General features: G+C 40.0%; 1 protein-coding gene across 2 annotated transcripts in view; it reads right to left on the bottom strand.

The window, feature by feature from the left end:
- Window positions 1–275: 275 nt before the first annotated feature.
- Window positions 276–15,066, bottom strand: part of LOC126846829 (zinc finger protein basonuclin-2-like) — a 65,095-nt gene continuing 50,304 nt past the window's right edge. For both annotated transcript variants that reach the window (XM_050586635.1, XM_050586637.1), the window contains exons 5-6: window positions 4,800–5,038; window positions 276–4,019 (exon numbers count right to left, since the gene is read on the bottom strand). In XM_050586635.1, the coding sequence (XP_050442592.1) occupies window positions 1,524–4,019; window positions 4,800–5,038 (2,735 nt within the window). In that variant the 3' untranslated portion in view covers window positions 276–1,523. The remainder of the gene's footprint in view (window positions 4,020–4,799; window positions 5,039–15,066) is intronic.

Genomic DNA, 15,066 nt, shown 5'->3' with positions numbered 1-15,066 from the left:
TAATGGATACCTAATAACATGTCCGGTCCGACCAAAACCGGATAATTGTATATATTATTATTATTATTATTTATTATGCACAACGCCAATCTCAATCGATGTGATTTGCTAATCACGACTGGACGACACGTTTTGGCAATTTCAAGCTGTTGTATATGACGGTCAAATAATCTGCAAACTATATATTATGGTAATGATTGTATCGGGATAGGTCTTATTAAAAAAATTAATAAGAAAAAAAAACACACAAAACAACGGTATGTATAATAGGCTAATAGTCGCTTATATTAAATCAATACAATATACACAATAATATATGCGTACACACATATATATTTATATAATATATAATATGATGATGATAATAATAATAATAATGTTTTTATATTTTAATATCGTTAACAGTATTATTATACAACGATGCGCGAAAATTGTCGTTCTACAAAATACACACTATAAGATAAGGACTAGTAAATATTTTCAAATTTATTATAGATCAAAGTTGATTTCTTTTGATTGAGTCAGCCCTCGGGCGCTACTTTATAAATCATATCGTTTATATTATTATCATAATATGTTATTTTATCTACACCCACGAGTACACGTAAAAACGAACCGTTAATACATAAATTGTATTGTTATGTACCTATTTTTAAAACTCACTATATATGTATTGCGATACAATAATAATAATAATAATAATAATAATATAGTAATAATGTCCAATAAAACGTATTAGGTACAATATGTATGTAGTAATAAGTCTAACCGTTATTTACAAGAGATTTCGCTAAAAAAAAAAATTATTTATATAATAATTATCATAATGTATACAATAATAATAATAAAAACACAACCTATATAATTTAATGCAATAAAATGTACAAATAATAATGTATTTTTTTAAAACTATTATAGGCTCTAAACGTCACACTATAAGATACCACTTTTTGTGTTTTTTTTTTGTTTTTTTTAAACATATTGTAATTTAAGTACAGCCACAATAATAATAATAATAATAATATATTAACAAAAAAATTGTATTTAAATAAATAAAAAATGAATCACATTCATGTCGTATACGTATTCGATTCGGAAAAATTTCAAAAATCTGATTAGATATTTTTATATAATTATACACACATATGTATATGTAATAATATAATATGCATCATTTTTTTTTTTTTACGATTATAATATCGTTTTTTCTTTTTATTCGAGATTAGGTATTTAAGCAACTCGATCTCGTTATCGCGTTAAAACGACATAACTCATGTATAAGTCAAGTTTTGTATGTTTATATATAGATAGTTTGTTTTTATTTTCAAGCACCAAATTTGTATATTTTATTTCATATAAGGGCCAAATGTTTTTATTTCTTTCTCTTTCTGTGAATTTGTATTTTTTATACTTAAAAAGATTTAATATAAATCACACCGCGGTCTGTAGTTTAGGCTTGTTGTTGTTGGTGTATTATCGTCGCTTTACCACCACCACGGGGGCGGCACGGGCAACTGTCGAGGTCACGACGCGGTGACGGGCGGGTGATTTTCGGCGTGCGCGTTCCTCCGTGTCCTCGAGCTGAACACCATGCCGCACCCTTGCACTTTGCACCGGTGCATCTCGTGCATGTGCAGCTGTTCGTAGTGTTCGCGCATGCCGTTCTTGTCGGGGAACGCTTTGCTGCAGAACCGGCACGAGTACATGCCGCTGTCCTTGTCGGGCGCGGCCGGCAGGTCTTCGTCGGCCGAGTACACCAGCCAGCCGTTGGTCATGGCCGGTGCGCCGGCCTGGTGCCGGAACGGGCCGAACTGCGGCAACATCATGCCGCCGTTGGAGAACGCTTGGAACTGTTGCGTGTCCGCGTACAGCCGGGCCAAGAATTCGGCGTGCATGCCGTACGGGTTGTCGGCCGCGGCGGCCGCCACAGCCGCCGCGGTCGTCGCCGGCGGCTGGTGGCCGAGTTGTTGTTGCTGTTGTAGTTGGAGCTGTGGCTGTGGCTGTTGTTGGTCGGCCGCCGTCGGCGACGTGGATAATAGCTTTCGGTGCAGGTTCAGGTTCGAACTGTGCCGGTCCCGGCTCCGCTTGGACGGGAACGCCGCGTTACATCCGTCCACTACGCATTTGTGCATGAGCTTCAGGTGTACGTTCTGGTAATGGGTCTTGACGCCGAAATGGTTAGGGAACGTTTTGCCGCAGGCCGTGCACTTGCGCGGGTCGTCCTTGTCAACGGGCACTTCTTCGGTCTCGACAAAACGGCCGTTTTCGAACACGCCGTATACGTGGCCGTCGCTGTCTGAACCGCACTCGTCGTCTTCGCCGTCGTCGTCCTCGTCGTTGTCAGCGTCCGACAAGAGCGAGTCCCGCGAGTCGGCCGAACGCAAACGGCCGTCTGCCGGGCTGGCCGACCGTTTCCTGCTCAGGTTCAGACACTCACCTTCGGCCACCACCGGCTTGACGTCCTCTTCGTTGTTATTGTCCTTGGGCGACGGGGCCGAACCGTCGTCCGTGCACGACATGCCCTCGTCGCTGAGATCGGCGGCCGCGGCGAACCTCGTCGGATTTTGGCTCTTGCGTTTGTGCACGTTTTTCGTCACTATCGGCGGCCTGTCGTTGTTGTTGTTCGGCGGCTCGGTCGTGCTGGCCCCGTCGTCTTCAGAATCTTCCGACATTCTCTTGCTCCGGTCGCTCCGGTGCTCCGAGTCGTCATCGTCGTCTACCGTCGTGCCGTCCACCACTATGCCGTCCTCCTCGTCGTCCATGTACTCGTCCATGTTGTCCGACGAGAAGTCGGCCGATCTGCGCAGCTCGTCGGCCAAGTGCAGTCCGGACGACGAACTCTGTTTGGAACCGGCGGCGCGCAAATCGGCACCACCGCCGGCCAGCATGGGGAACGCGCCGAACGCCAGCTGGTTCATGGCGGACGCCTGCAACGGTGAAATGACTATGGGATGGTGGGCCTGCGAGCTGCGGCCGTCGTGCGGTGATATCTTGCGGCGCAAGTGAGGCGAATGCAGTTTCGGGTTAGGGTTGGCGCTGTGCCGGTTCCTGGACCGTCTCGAGCTGAACATCATGTTGCAGCCATCGACGGTGCACTTATGCATTTCGCGCAAGTGCACGGCCGAGAAGTGTATCTTGAGCGCGCCTTTGTCGCAGAAAGTCTTGAGACACACGTTGCACTGCACTCGCTTTTTGCCGGTGGCCGGGTTGATGAGCTGAGTGCCCAGGTTCAACGGCAGACCGCTGGAACCCCACTGCCGTTTCAGCGGCAACGACGTCTTGCGCAAGTGGCCCCTGTGCGGCCTCGTCGATTTGTTGCTGTTGTCCTTGCTCAGGTTCAACGCGCTCTGAGAGTTCTCTTCCTCTTCGTCGCCGTCTTCGGACCCGAACTCGCTGCTTCCGGCCAGACTGTCCGACTGGGCGGCGTACTTGCCGCTGTTGTTGTAATCGTTTTGGTTGGGTCTCGGTGGTGGCGGCAACAGGTCCGAGTTTCTCCTCTCGGATTTGCCGCCGGCCGCGAATCCGGCCGACTGCATTTTCCGGAAATCGAACGGTTGCATGTTCTGCAACTTGTTCAGCGGCGACACGCTGGTGGGGCTGGTGTTCGGCGGAGAGCCGCCGCCGTTGGTGTTGATGACTACTGGAGGGACGGGGAGGACGGCGCCCGGCGGCTTGGCGAATCCGAAAGTGGATTTTGGCGGCGACGGAGGCGAACTGCCCAGGGCGGACGGCAGACGTTGTGGCGGCAACAGCGCCGACGGTGACCTGGGCCGGAACTTCGGTTCGAAACTGGGCGGCTTCTGGTCGTGATTGTGCTGCAGCTTTTGGCGTTCCATCAACCTCTTCATGTCGGTCTCCAAGCCAGGCAGCGCCCGGAAATCGGCACCCAGACCGTGCAAAAGCAGTTGCTGAGTCACCGCTCTGGTCTCGCCGAACCGCAAAAATTGTTGCAGAACGAGCGGCTCCTCTTCCGGACTACAGATGTTCCATCGTTCTAGAATGCCGCCGCCGTGAGGCTCCTGAAACGCACACAGCAAAAACCACATTAGTTACTTTGACACGAATCAACGTCTTACGGCTAAGGAGCGGAGATAATCGATAAGAGAACGAGGGCTGAGCGAGAGACGGGTACCGTGAGACATATTCACTATCCAATGGTTTTCACTTAAGGGCAAAACTAACATGTCTTTGCATTTCTGGCAGTGGGAGGAATAGGAAAACCCATATGTGCGAGGAGTGTTAACCGCGTCTGATGCCGATGCAAAAGCAAAAGGTAAATGCGAATTGTTGTTGCTGCGTTGTACAAAGGATTTAACATTCGATGGCCGTCCGTTACACACGGTATATTTGTTTAAGGGTTACGCGGTCCGTGATGTTAATAAATTGTGCGTTTTCGGTTTGTTTTGCCAATTGTCATTCCCAAGAGCGTTTTCGATTGCGATACCGTTGCCGGAGGCAAACTGCGGCCAGTATTGTAACCGGCCAAAACGTTTACCACGTCCCTGGGGGACTGCCAATAGGTGTACACGTGTAATTCAATCATCCATTACCGGCAAATGCTGCCGCGTTTCACCAAATTACACACAACCCTTTCGCGAACCCTTCCGTCACGTACCCCGAGTGTGTGTGTGGGATCATGACCATTGCGAAAACAAACATCCGGCAACGAAGGGTTGCGCGTTGATGGATTTAGAAAGCCAAAAGCGTTGGGGAAAATGTTCAAAAACTAGGTGGAACGAATAATTCTCTTGGACGGTGCACATACATTTATTTATCATAATATTATTATTATTATTTACCTGGAGTATGTATCCTCTGGCGTAGTCTTCGTGGGTCCAGCCGAATCCCCGGAGCACGGCCGACACTTCGTCTTGTCGGAGCACGCTGAAAAGACGGTCCAGCAATATCTTGAGCCTTATGGGCAGTGCTTGGCAACCGTACAACACCAGACTGGCAATGTCGAACGCCACGTTGGGTTGGATGGGCTCGACCGCGCCGTTTCCCAGTGACGCTCCGCCGAATCCCAATTTGTCCAGGGCTAAAACACACACACACACAATATGATATTATTATATAATATATAATGCCATTATTGTTATTATATATATATATATATATATATATATAATAAACCGCTGCTTCGATCCCTCTCGATCATTACCGGTGCGTTACATATTATACAATAATTGCGCATGTACAATATATATAATATAATAACGACCATCATGATGAAACCACCCCTCGTGGGATCACCCGGTAAGTATAATATAAAGGGACTAGATCATTTTCGGCTACCTGACCTGACGACAATGGGCTTTGGGATTATTATACAAATGTATTATATAATACATAATATTTTTCCCGGCGCTTCACAATGGATTTATTATTATTATTATTTTTTTTTTTTTAATTTGACAACCGATCATATTATTATCATTATTATTATTTAAGTATAAATTGCGTATTTCGGATCCGTTCGACCGTTAGATCGCGTTCGATCGTCGCCGAATCAATCCGACCGGAATGAAAAGGCACACACACACACAAAGCAAATTATATCAATAAAATATATCTATTTGGATAGAGCGTTTCCTGTAGTATTTTTTGTTAAAAATCATCAAGACGTTTTTCGAGTGTAACCGGCTTCGGATTTCGACTTATTGTTGTCCAGTCAACCTCTCTAGTTTGTTCGGAGCACGTATAGGTATAGAATATGATAAATCATGAAAATACAGGATATCTTTTTTTCCCTCCAAAAACAAAATGGCCGTCAAATACAATACAGTATATTATATTATGTATGTTCATCAAATGATTCGCAATATTGCATTGGAGAGCGCATATACATTTGTCAATATAATGTACTTAGGCACTATTTATCTCTGTCTTGTGCGGCTTACAAATAATTTATATTGATTTACTTACAGTGTTTAGCAGTTAATTAACTGTTTCCAATAATACTTTATATTAACTTCCTAACGAGTCGAGTCGACCGGTTGCCCGTGTAATATGAACACGATTACTATACTAACAAAACGTTATGATAAACGGGCTGTGATCTGCTCACTCTAATTATACCTAATTTTGTTGAAAATCAATTTTTCGTTTTTTGTATAAACGGCTACCGCAATTATTCGACAGACGGTGGACGGGGGAATGTTATTGTAGCTCTACTTAGATTTGCCCATGGGGGTTATGCTATTTTTCAATATATATATATATACATAGGTATATAATATGTTTTAAGTATATTCTAGTTTTGGACGGCGTTAACGATGGACTCGTTAACGCGCAGTGCCTTACAACTACATACTTCTATATAACAAATCTATACATTATAATAATAAAACCGTATAGGTACGCATGTAGTATCTTACAGTATATATAATGACACACAATTATGATATATATATATACACTGTGGCGCGTTGTCGTTATCCAAGCACACGTGTACTCTTATAATGCTTATGACATGTAGGTGTATATACACTTTATATACACTATTCACATACACATCATCGAAGTCGACAGTTGAAAAATACAAAAAAAAAAAAAAAACGTCTTAAGTCACCGCGTTTGGGCGGGCGTACCTATATGTACAGGGCCGGCCTTCGGCTAGGAAGAAAATAAATAATAATGAAAATGAAAATATATAATATAATATACGCTGACTGGCTGCGGTGCTCGTGAGTGGTTGTCAACAATTGAATCGTGAAGTAGGCACTATATATACTATTCTAGATATTATTATGAAACCTGTCAACCGTGTACTCCACCTATACTCGGATGAGGCTGTGTGCATGTGTTGTAAGTAAGGTTAAAAACTGCAGCTCCTATAACCATTGTGTGTGTTTATTATGTGCCCCCTGTATATAATATAAGCGAGCAAGCAGCAGCAGCAGCAGCAGCAGAAGTAACAGCAGTCATTATATTTCGCCCGTCATTGTTAAAAAAAAAAATAATAATCTACCGGTTTATATATACACACATGATGATGCGACGACGATGATGATGATGAAAATATTATATGTAGGTACACACACACTAATGGCGATAAGGCCTGGATGGCAACGAACCAGGGCTGGGGGGAGAAGGTTTTTCGGAGGTATATAAATGGCTGAGGGTGCCCTCGAGGTATTATCTTCCGCGTGTATATACATATATAATACAAGAGCGCTGTATGTGTGCTTACTGCGTGTGTATATTAAAAAAAAAAATACCGTACTCCCCTATATTATGTTATATAGCCCGTGTACTCCACCGACATAATAACAAAAACACACACACACACACACGAGGTATAAAAAAAAAAATGATGACCCATTTTTAATCCGACGGGATTTATATATCTGCGGTAAATCCGGGGACAATGGTACGGAGTGGGAGGGGGGGGGGTGACAGTAGTTTAAGTCTATTGTTGTGCGTATAAAAGTATCCAAGTACACACACTGTGCGGACTACACCACTGTCTGTGCTTGTATTTTATTTATACCTACACATTGTCGCCTCCCCCTCGTGCGGGTCAACCTCTGTCACCAGACCCACCGCCATTGGTGCACCGTTGTCAACCGGCGGTGACAACGGCACTCCGCCCATTTCCCTTCCACCAGGCGACAACCGCTGTGGGTTTATGTATTTCAATACACAATACTATTATATATATATATATAGGAGGTGTTCCCCACACCAAAGCGGTTTGTCACGGCCAAACTAAATACACTATAATATTATATTAATATACTGTATAATTGTAGCTAGATCTTGTGCGTAACTCGTACTTAAATATGTGTGTAAAGAGACAATATTGATTTTAAAATATGTCATAAATGCCGACCGTCATGATATGACGGTTCGGTCATCAAAAACGATAGCGTCAAAACACACTTGGAATTCATAGTAGAAAAATCGAATCCTAACTTGGCGTTATCCAACTCGAAACGCATTGTGTATTTTAGGTTTTGAAAATATTTAATGTTATAGTTCATTATCTGCCACGCGGCAGTATAAAATTTAATTAATACTTCGTATGGGAAAATAATAGATACAACTGTAACCTAATCTTATATCCAACCTAACCATTGACTATTATATATTTGAAACGCACTTTGAAGACATTAAAAACGTTTTGTAAATATTTGTTTGCTTTGTAATAATATGCGATATTCTGTTTGAAAAAAATGTGTTTTCCACAGCTGCAAACCATTTAAAATGAAAATAATGGAAAAAATATAATACATCAAGTGATGGTACAACATTATACTACAGGCGGCAGTTCCAAATATATTTTTTTATTGAAAATATGTTATGTACAATGTGTACAGCGATTCTTTTTCTGGGATCAGTGATCAGGAGAGATTACTCTACACGGTAAAACGACATGACCGTCAGATTCATTTTTCTTTTTATGTATTTATGATATGATTTTTTTTCCCTTTATTATTTTCCTTCATTATACCTGTGACGAGAGCAGTGCGTTTTTTTTTTATCTTTTTGCCTCTTAATAAACTCCAACAACGCGACCGATGATCGGTCGTTTTCCCATCGTATTTGGGTCCCATCCGGAGGGCTAAACATCTGTCGGGGTACCAACAAATATTATATACATATATATTAATATAATATTATAAAAGAAAGACTGTACGCGCAATATTTCATATATAAAAAAAAAACGTCATAACTATGCCGAGAGAACAAAAATATTGGGAGCATCCTATTTTCTGTATACAAGACCGCCGCCATATGCCAGACAGACATGACAACAGGTCGATTCATATAATGATAATAAGAATAATAATAATTCAAAATAATATATATATATATATATTTAGATACAGTTAATCGTTTTTGCCGTCGTTTGCACGCGGCAACATCTAAAAAAAAATACTTAACAAGTATTGCCACAGAAAATGGTAGTGCCAATGTGTGACTCGACTAGTAGATTTTAAATGCAGAAGGGTGGCGTGGACCGTAGCCGAAGCAGTGTGTAGTGATGTTATCAATATAATATATTATGGGAGACACGGAGGTGTGATCAGAAGTAGGTTTGGCTGGTCGAACTCGTTTGTATGGGATATAAGAAGATCAACACAACACATTGCGGGTGTTCTGAATGGATATAATTTTGGCATCAATATTTTGGTCAAGTTATGTACTATGTGTAGTGCTAATGCCTAATCATACCTGCGGTTTACCTACCTACAACTAAATATTTGCATACACCCGAACCGGCTTATAAGTGCGTATACCCACATTAAGATATTCCATGAACTACGCCATCACCGCGGGGATTTGAATTATATAGTAAAATAACAAGCACGCAGGTATATTATAGAAGTGATAAACAACAAAAATTGTCTATCTCTGCGTTCATAACATCATCATCATCATCATCGTCATATAATATATAGATAGGTTTTCTATGTATAAAACGGCGGGCGGATCCGACCGCAAGATTGTCGACTGTTGACGACGGTATACACATATGTGTTGTACATGTCCTATATTATATTATTATTTGTATATGAATATAATATTATATATGTAAGTATAGCTGTTCTTTGAGAAAACCGGTCACAACGCAAACGCCTAGTTTTCTCACGGACAAAAATTACATAGGACGTGTGGTTGTTTTTCCAGCCCGGAATCGAACCGCATCTTTCGTTGTAATAACACCACATAAAGTCCAGATAATAATAATAATGTCAGATAGGTGTATATAAAGTCTCGCAAACGAGCTGACAATCTAAAATACACGTGTGTGTGTGGCAACATGTACACAAAATTATGGTCAACCATGTTTCCAATTCCCATGGACTACAAGTACCTACACAAACGAAAATATCCTCTTAAATATATTATATCCATAGGTTAGGTTCAAGCCCATCCCCTGTACTCTCCTGTACTTGAATTGCACGCGTTAAAAGTGTATAATTTTTTTTTTTACCATTTAAACTTTAACTCCATGACTAGGTGTTGTTAGACTTGACAGATGTGTATCGCATATTGTTGGACACAAGAATGAACTATTATTAAAAAAATCTAATTCTCATGTCGCGTAGACAAAATATATAGAAGAGGGGACGCAACGGTTAAGTGCAAATATAACAGTACCACGGTCCGCCATGACGGTGCAAAAATTGATTATAATTTTTTTTTCATGTCTCCTCCGGACACACGTGTGTCTTATAACATTATAAGACACATTGTCAATCCTCAGGGCGCAAAAACGGATCGTGACCCGACACTACATGCGGAGTGTGTATATAAATGTCTTGTGTATACCTATATTATTCTATTATTCTATTATACACACAGCGTCGGCGACCGTGATATATAATATTCATGCAAATTTAACGGTCGCTTGTATATAATATATATATTATAATTATAGCCTGGACCAAAGTAAATCGCTAAAGTCCGTCCGATGAGAGGGTATATAATAGGTGCATAATATGTAATCCGCATTTTACTTATGGCATATGCCATACATGCGACTGCGGTAAAGTTATAATGGCCGGCAAGTCGTATATTTTACTTAACGATTTTTAATCTGCGCGTCATTATGATGATTATTATAGTAAGTATAATGAGTAAATAATAATTGACAGAATATAAGCGGGCGTTGTTAAAAAAAGTGCGGACAGTTAAAAATTATGCGGTTGTTATACTATTCTAACGACATTATTATACATTATAATAATATATTGACAGCAACAATAGCTATAACATAGGTGTATAGGTATAGCCGACTGGCGATTATTGTAATAAAGTCGTTGGCCAAGGTCACCTTGACAGAAATAATAATATTATTATAAAATTACAATGCAATTAAAATTGGCGATAAATCCGACGGATGACGTGACGGTAAAAAGTAAAAGAACAAAATACAAAAACTATATATTATTCAACATACCGACTGCGCTTAAGGGGTTCGCCAATCAAGACGTGTAAGTACGTTTCCCCGTCGTCCCTTTTCTTAAATATTATAATTACTTGCTTTAAGCGCTTGCGTTAATTTTACAATGCCTTTGCGCGGTCGACGGCAGCTTTGACAAATTCGTTTAGAGGAGGTTAGGGTCACAAAACCCCCCAAAAAAAATAAAAATAGTTAATCGAACCTTATAACCGGCGTTAATTGAAAATGCAAATGCGGCAGCACAACACACAAAAGGTTTGTATTATTGTATATTGTAATATTATATACCGCATACTCTATATGGCGGTATTTATATCATTATAGATATGTACACATAGCTCGTTCGTGGGATCTATGACAATGGCAGCTCTTATACACCCGGGGTGGTAATTGCACCAGGGTGGACGGCGGGGGTAGTATAATTTAAAATGACACCCCTTTGGCAGCCCCGCGTTCGCCCCCGGGGTCTTGCTGCCCCACATCAAAGGGCTATTTTATATAATATTATAAAACATAATATAACGCGAGGGATAAGCGTTTTTTTTTTTCAAGCTACCGCGGCAAAAATCAACCGAATCGGCCTCGAAGCTGTCGCTATATAAAATATATTATTATCTATACATGAAAGCTGCTGTCGTTCGTTAAACGAAGTGCCGCAACCGTTGTCGATCAAAAGGAAGCGTAATACAATGTCTTTTGGGAATTCAAGTCCGTTATGTGTGTAGGTAGGTACATACATATTATATAGGACGGGCGATGATATTACATATATTATTATACAGCCGTGTAAAATATTATTATTTGGCCTCGGGGGCCGTATATACAGAAGGTTGTATAGAGCAGGCGTGAAAATGGTCCAAGTTGAATGTGGAAAATTGAATTTAAAAATAAAGAGAAAAAAATTGTCCCGCTAATGTGGAGTGACATCAACATATTTTAAAATAACACAAAGATGATAATATTAAAAAAAAACCGCAACAGGTCATTTGGGCCAGTTCTTAATTATTTTTTTAGAATTTTCCCATTACGCCGAACTACGGTGTACGAGTATGAAAAAAAGTCGAATGATTTTCTTTTGACATATTATTATTATTTTCAGTCGCAGAGTAGATTAAACCGGAGAGGACACTCAATGTGTAAACTCAATGATTTTCGGACGGAGGCCGCCATATTGCATAACATCACATTATACAGACACAGGTTTTTTTGTTGTTGTTGTTAGTGATAAGTATACCTGTGTGGTTGAATGGCGCCAATAAGATTATCGATCAATTGCGGATATGATCTAGACTTCGCCCTAGCTGTCTGACTAAATGAGCGTTTGGAAGAAAAAATAATCAATAAGGCAATAACATTCGAATACTGGACGGCTCTAAGCGTTTTCAAAAAATGCTTTCGAATTAATTCCCATTGCGTTTTTTACACGGTGTGTCGTCGCGGCGGAACGAACACACATTTTTGGCCGTTTTCGTAGGATTAAAAAAAACCGTGTGTAAACAATATATTATATTATTGTGTACGTATGATACAGGCGGTTGTATTTTTTTTTTTTTTTTATTCAATTGCGTTGGACTCGCCGTGAGAACTGCAGGCGTCGACAGTCGGTGCAATTAGCAACACGAAAATAAATTAAAAAATACATGTATATCGTCATATTATAATAGTAATAATGTATAAGCGACGACGTTCCTTAGAGGTAGATAGATATATCTCCGGTTTTTTTTTTTTTTTTTTTTTAATGATTTTTCAGTTACACAGAGACGCGTAAATTATAATGCGGTAGGCAAAGAAACAGTATATTTTTTTTTAAATACCCGACGTCGTGTTCCGGGTAAATTTGTATAATATATACATGCATATTACTTGGGTATTATAAGAGCTGTTATATGTTCGGACAAGACGGAGCGGTGTCGCGGTTATCATCATCGCGAGCCATACCACGGTTAGGTATATTATGTGTGTGGTGCGGAGGCGGAGGCCTAATATACCGTGACCGGGCTAGTGGTTACGCACGATTTCTTAAACAAATGAACCTTCAAATGGCCGTCTAAAAACGATCAATTAATCGATTGACGACCACAGTAACGCGGTATGTAATATCGTATACGCCGCCACCGTTTACATGTTGTTTTTTTATCCCCTCTGTGTATTATACACCTATCTAATAATACCTACAATCGTCTACCCGTACATATTATATTTATATAAATACATATTTGCCATTGGAACAAGCCTACACGGATGTGTGCGCACGTTTTTCCGGATACACCGAAAACATTTGTGTCTGTGTGTGTGTGTGTGTTTAGTTTAAAAAAAATCATTAACACACTCCAAGTCTAATAGTATAATATTACACGAGGTTTGATCACCAGCCCGTGCAATAGATAAGAAAATAAGGAGCAGAAATTAAAATTTTAAACGACTACGCAATCGGTGTAGGTTTGGTCACAATAAAAGTCAGGAAGCAACTATGTACCGTAAAAGGTACACAAATGACAAGGGCAAAGGAGGGTGAGAGGAAACAACGGGGCTTAGAAGTCGCTTAGCGCGTTTTCATTATATTTGTTTTTTTTTTTTTTTATAGCATCTATACACAAGCCACTTTATATACTAATGTGACTTTAACGAGAATCCGTATCACCGCCTTTACAGTATATAATATACAGTGTGTACCAATACACTGCAACGGTAGACGCCGAACGTTCTACCTAAACACACAATATATATGTATGTAAGTACCAGTATATTATTATATATACCTTACTTGTTAATATGTATACTGTATGTGTAGCGGGAGCGCACACACACACAAAGAGTACACCTATCTATATATGTGTTTAAGTGTAGCGCCATTGATCAAAATCCTAGGGGGGTCCGGGTATATATAATATTGTATACTCATCTGTATATACCGGCGTACGTCAATAAAAGAATTATATACTTGTGGTTTATGTTGGGTAATTTTTAAAAATAAAAAAAGGATTCGTTTTTTTGCCCCTCAAACTCAACCGCCGCAGACTGATGAACGACATTTGTCAAAAATTTGTATTACCCATTTATATACATATGATAATATATATATTTGGTTTTTTTTTTTTTTTTTTGAAAACCAAACAGTTTTCCGCCGCTATATGCAAGTTGTACCTGCCTGTACAATAATATGCGCGACGGGTAAATTTAATATATTATTATTAATATTGTGTACAGACATGTAGCCGTAGGACCAGACGAATATTAGTATTGTGCATTGTATATGATATAATATGTTATTACTTATTATCGAAGGGATGGGAACGAGCGCATGCGAGGGCAGAGAGTGAACATAAAAAAAAAAAAGGAAAGGAAAAAAAAATCTTCGGCGTTAATTAAGATCTCCTCCGGTGAAAGATTGCCGCGGTCGGTATTGTATACATAAGAGAGCACCGCCGATGATGTACAAAAAGCGAACCGTAGGTACCTACAAACGAGACACGACGTGGATTAGTCGTTTAAGTGTCAAAATACTACTACAAAAAAAAAAAAAAAGGGAAAAAGGGGAAAAGAAAAGAAATCTCCTTTTTATCGTCCGAAGGGGAAAATCCGTCGCGTAAACGTTTCCCGGCGGGCGAATTTTTACCCTCTTGTGTTGTTTTTTATTGACTTTTTTTTTTTTATCGTGCGTTGTCGCTTAAGGGGGTTGAATAAAGTGGTTGACATCGGTTTACAACAATGGGGATAGGAGCACTTGTTGATACCTTAAAAAAAAAACAACAACAACAACAATAATAATTGAGCTTGTTTCGGTGTACTATTGTTATTTATAGGGGAAATAATGTCTACCGGTCGACCTCCTACCCGGCCGATTAGTTTTGTGTGTACCGTGCAAAATCAATTGAGATCATTAACACCGGCTAAACAGTGTTTTAAGGGAGGCGTTAATTCCATTACATACACGCGATGATTGTATTGTTCCCAAATTGTATATAATTTATACGAACGATTATTTCCAGAATTATTTCACATCCGTTTTACTTTAATAAAGGCAACAACGCAGCTCTACCTAGTTTATTGTATGTCGTGTAGATTAAACTAGTATAAAGTTCCATCGACGGTTTCTCCGCTTACAATAATTGTAAAAAATAATTACTCACAGATTGTGTAAATTATAATAA

The sequence above is a fragment of the Adelges cooleyi genome, unplaced genomic scaffold (genome assembly GCF_023614345.1).
Source record: "Adelges cooleyi isolate 19-005CV unplaced genomic scaffold, UGA_ACOO_1.1 ACOO_flye_CR_arks_rails_tigmint_CR_PRNA_9, whole genome shotgun sequence".
In the NCBI taxonomy this organism is placed as follows: Eukaryota; Metazoa; Arthropoda; class Insecta; order Hemiptera; family Adelgidae; genus Adelges; species Adelges cooleyi.
This window is presented reverse-complemented; position numbering and strand designations above follow the sequence as displayed.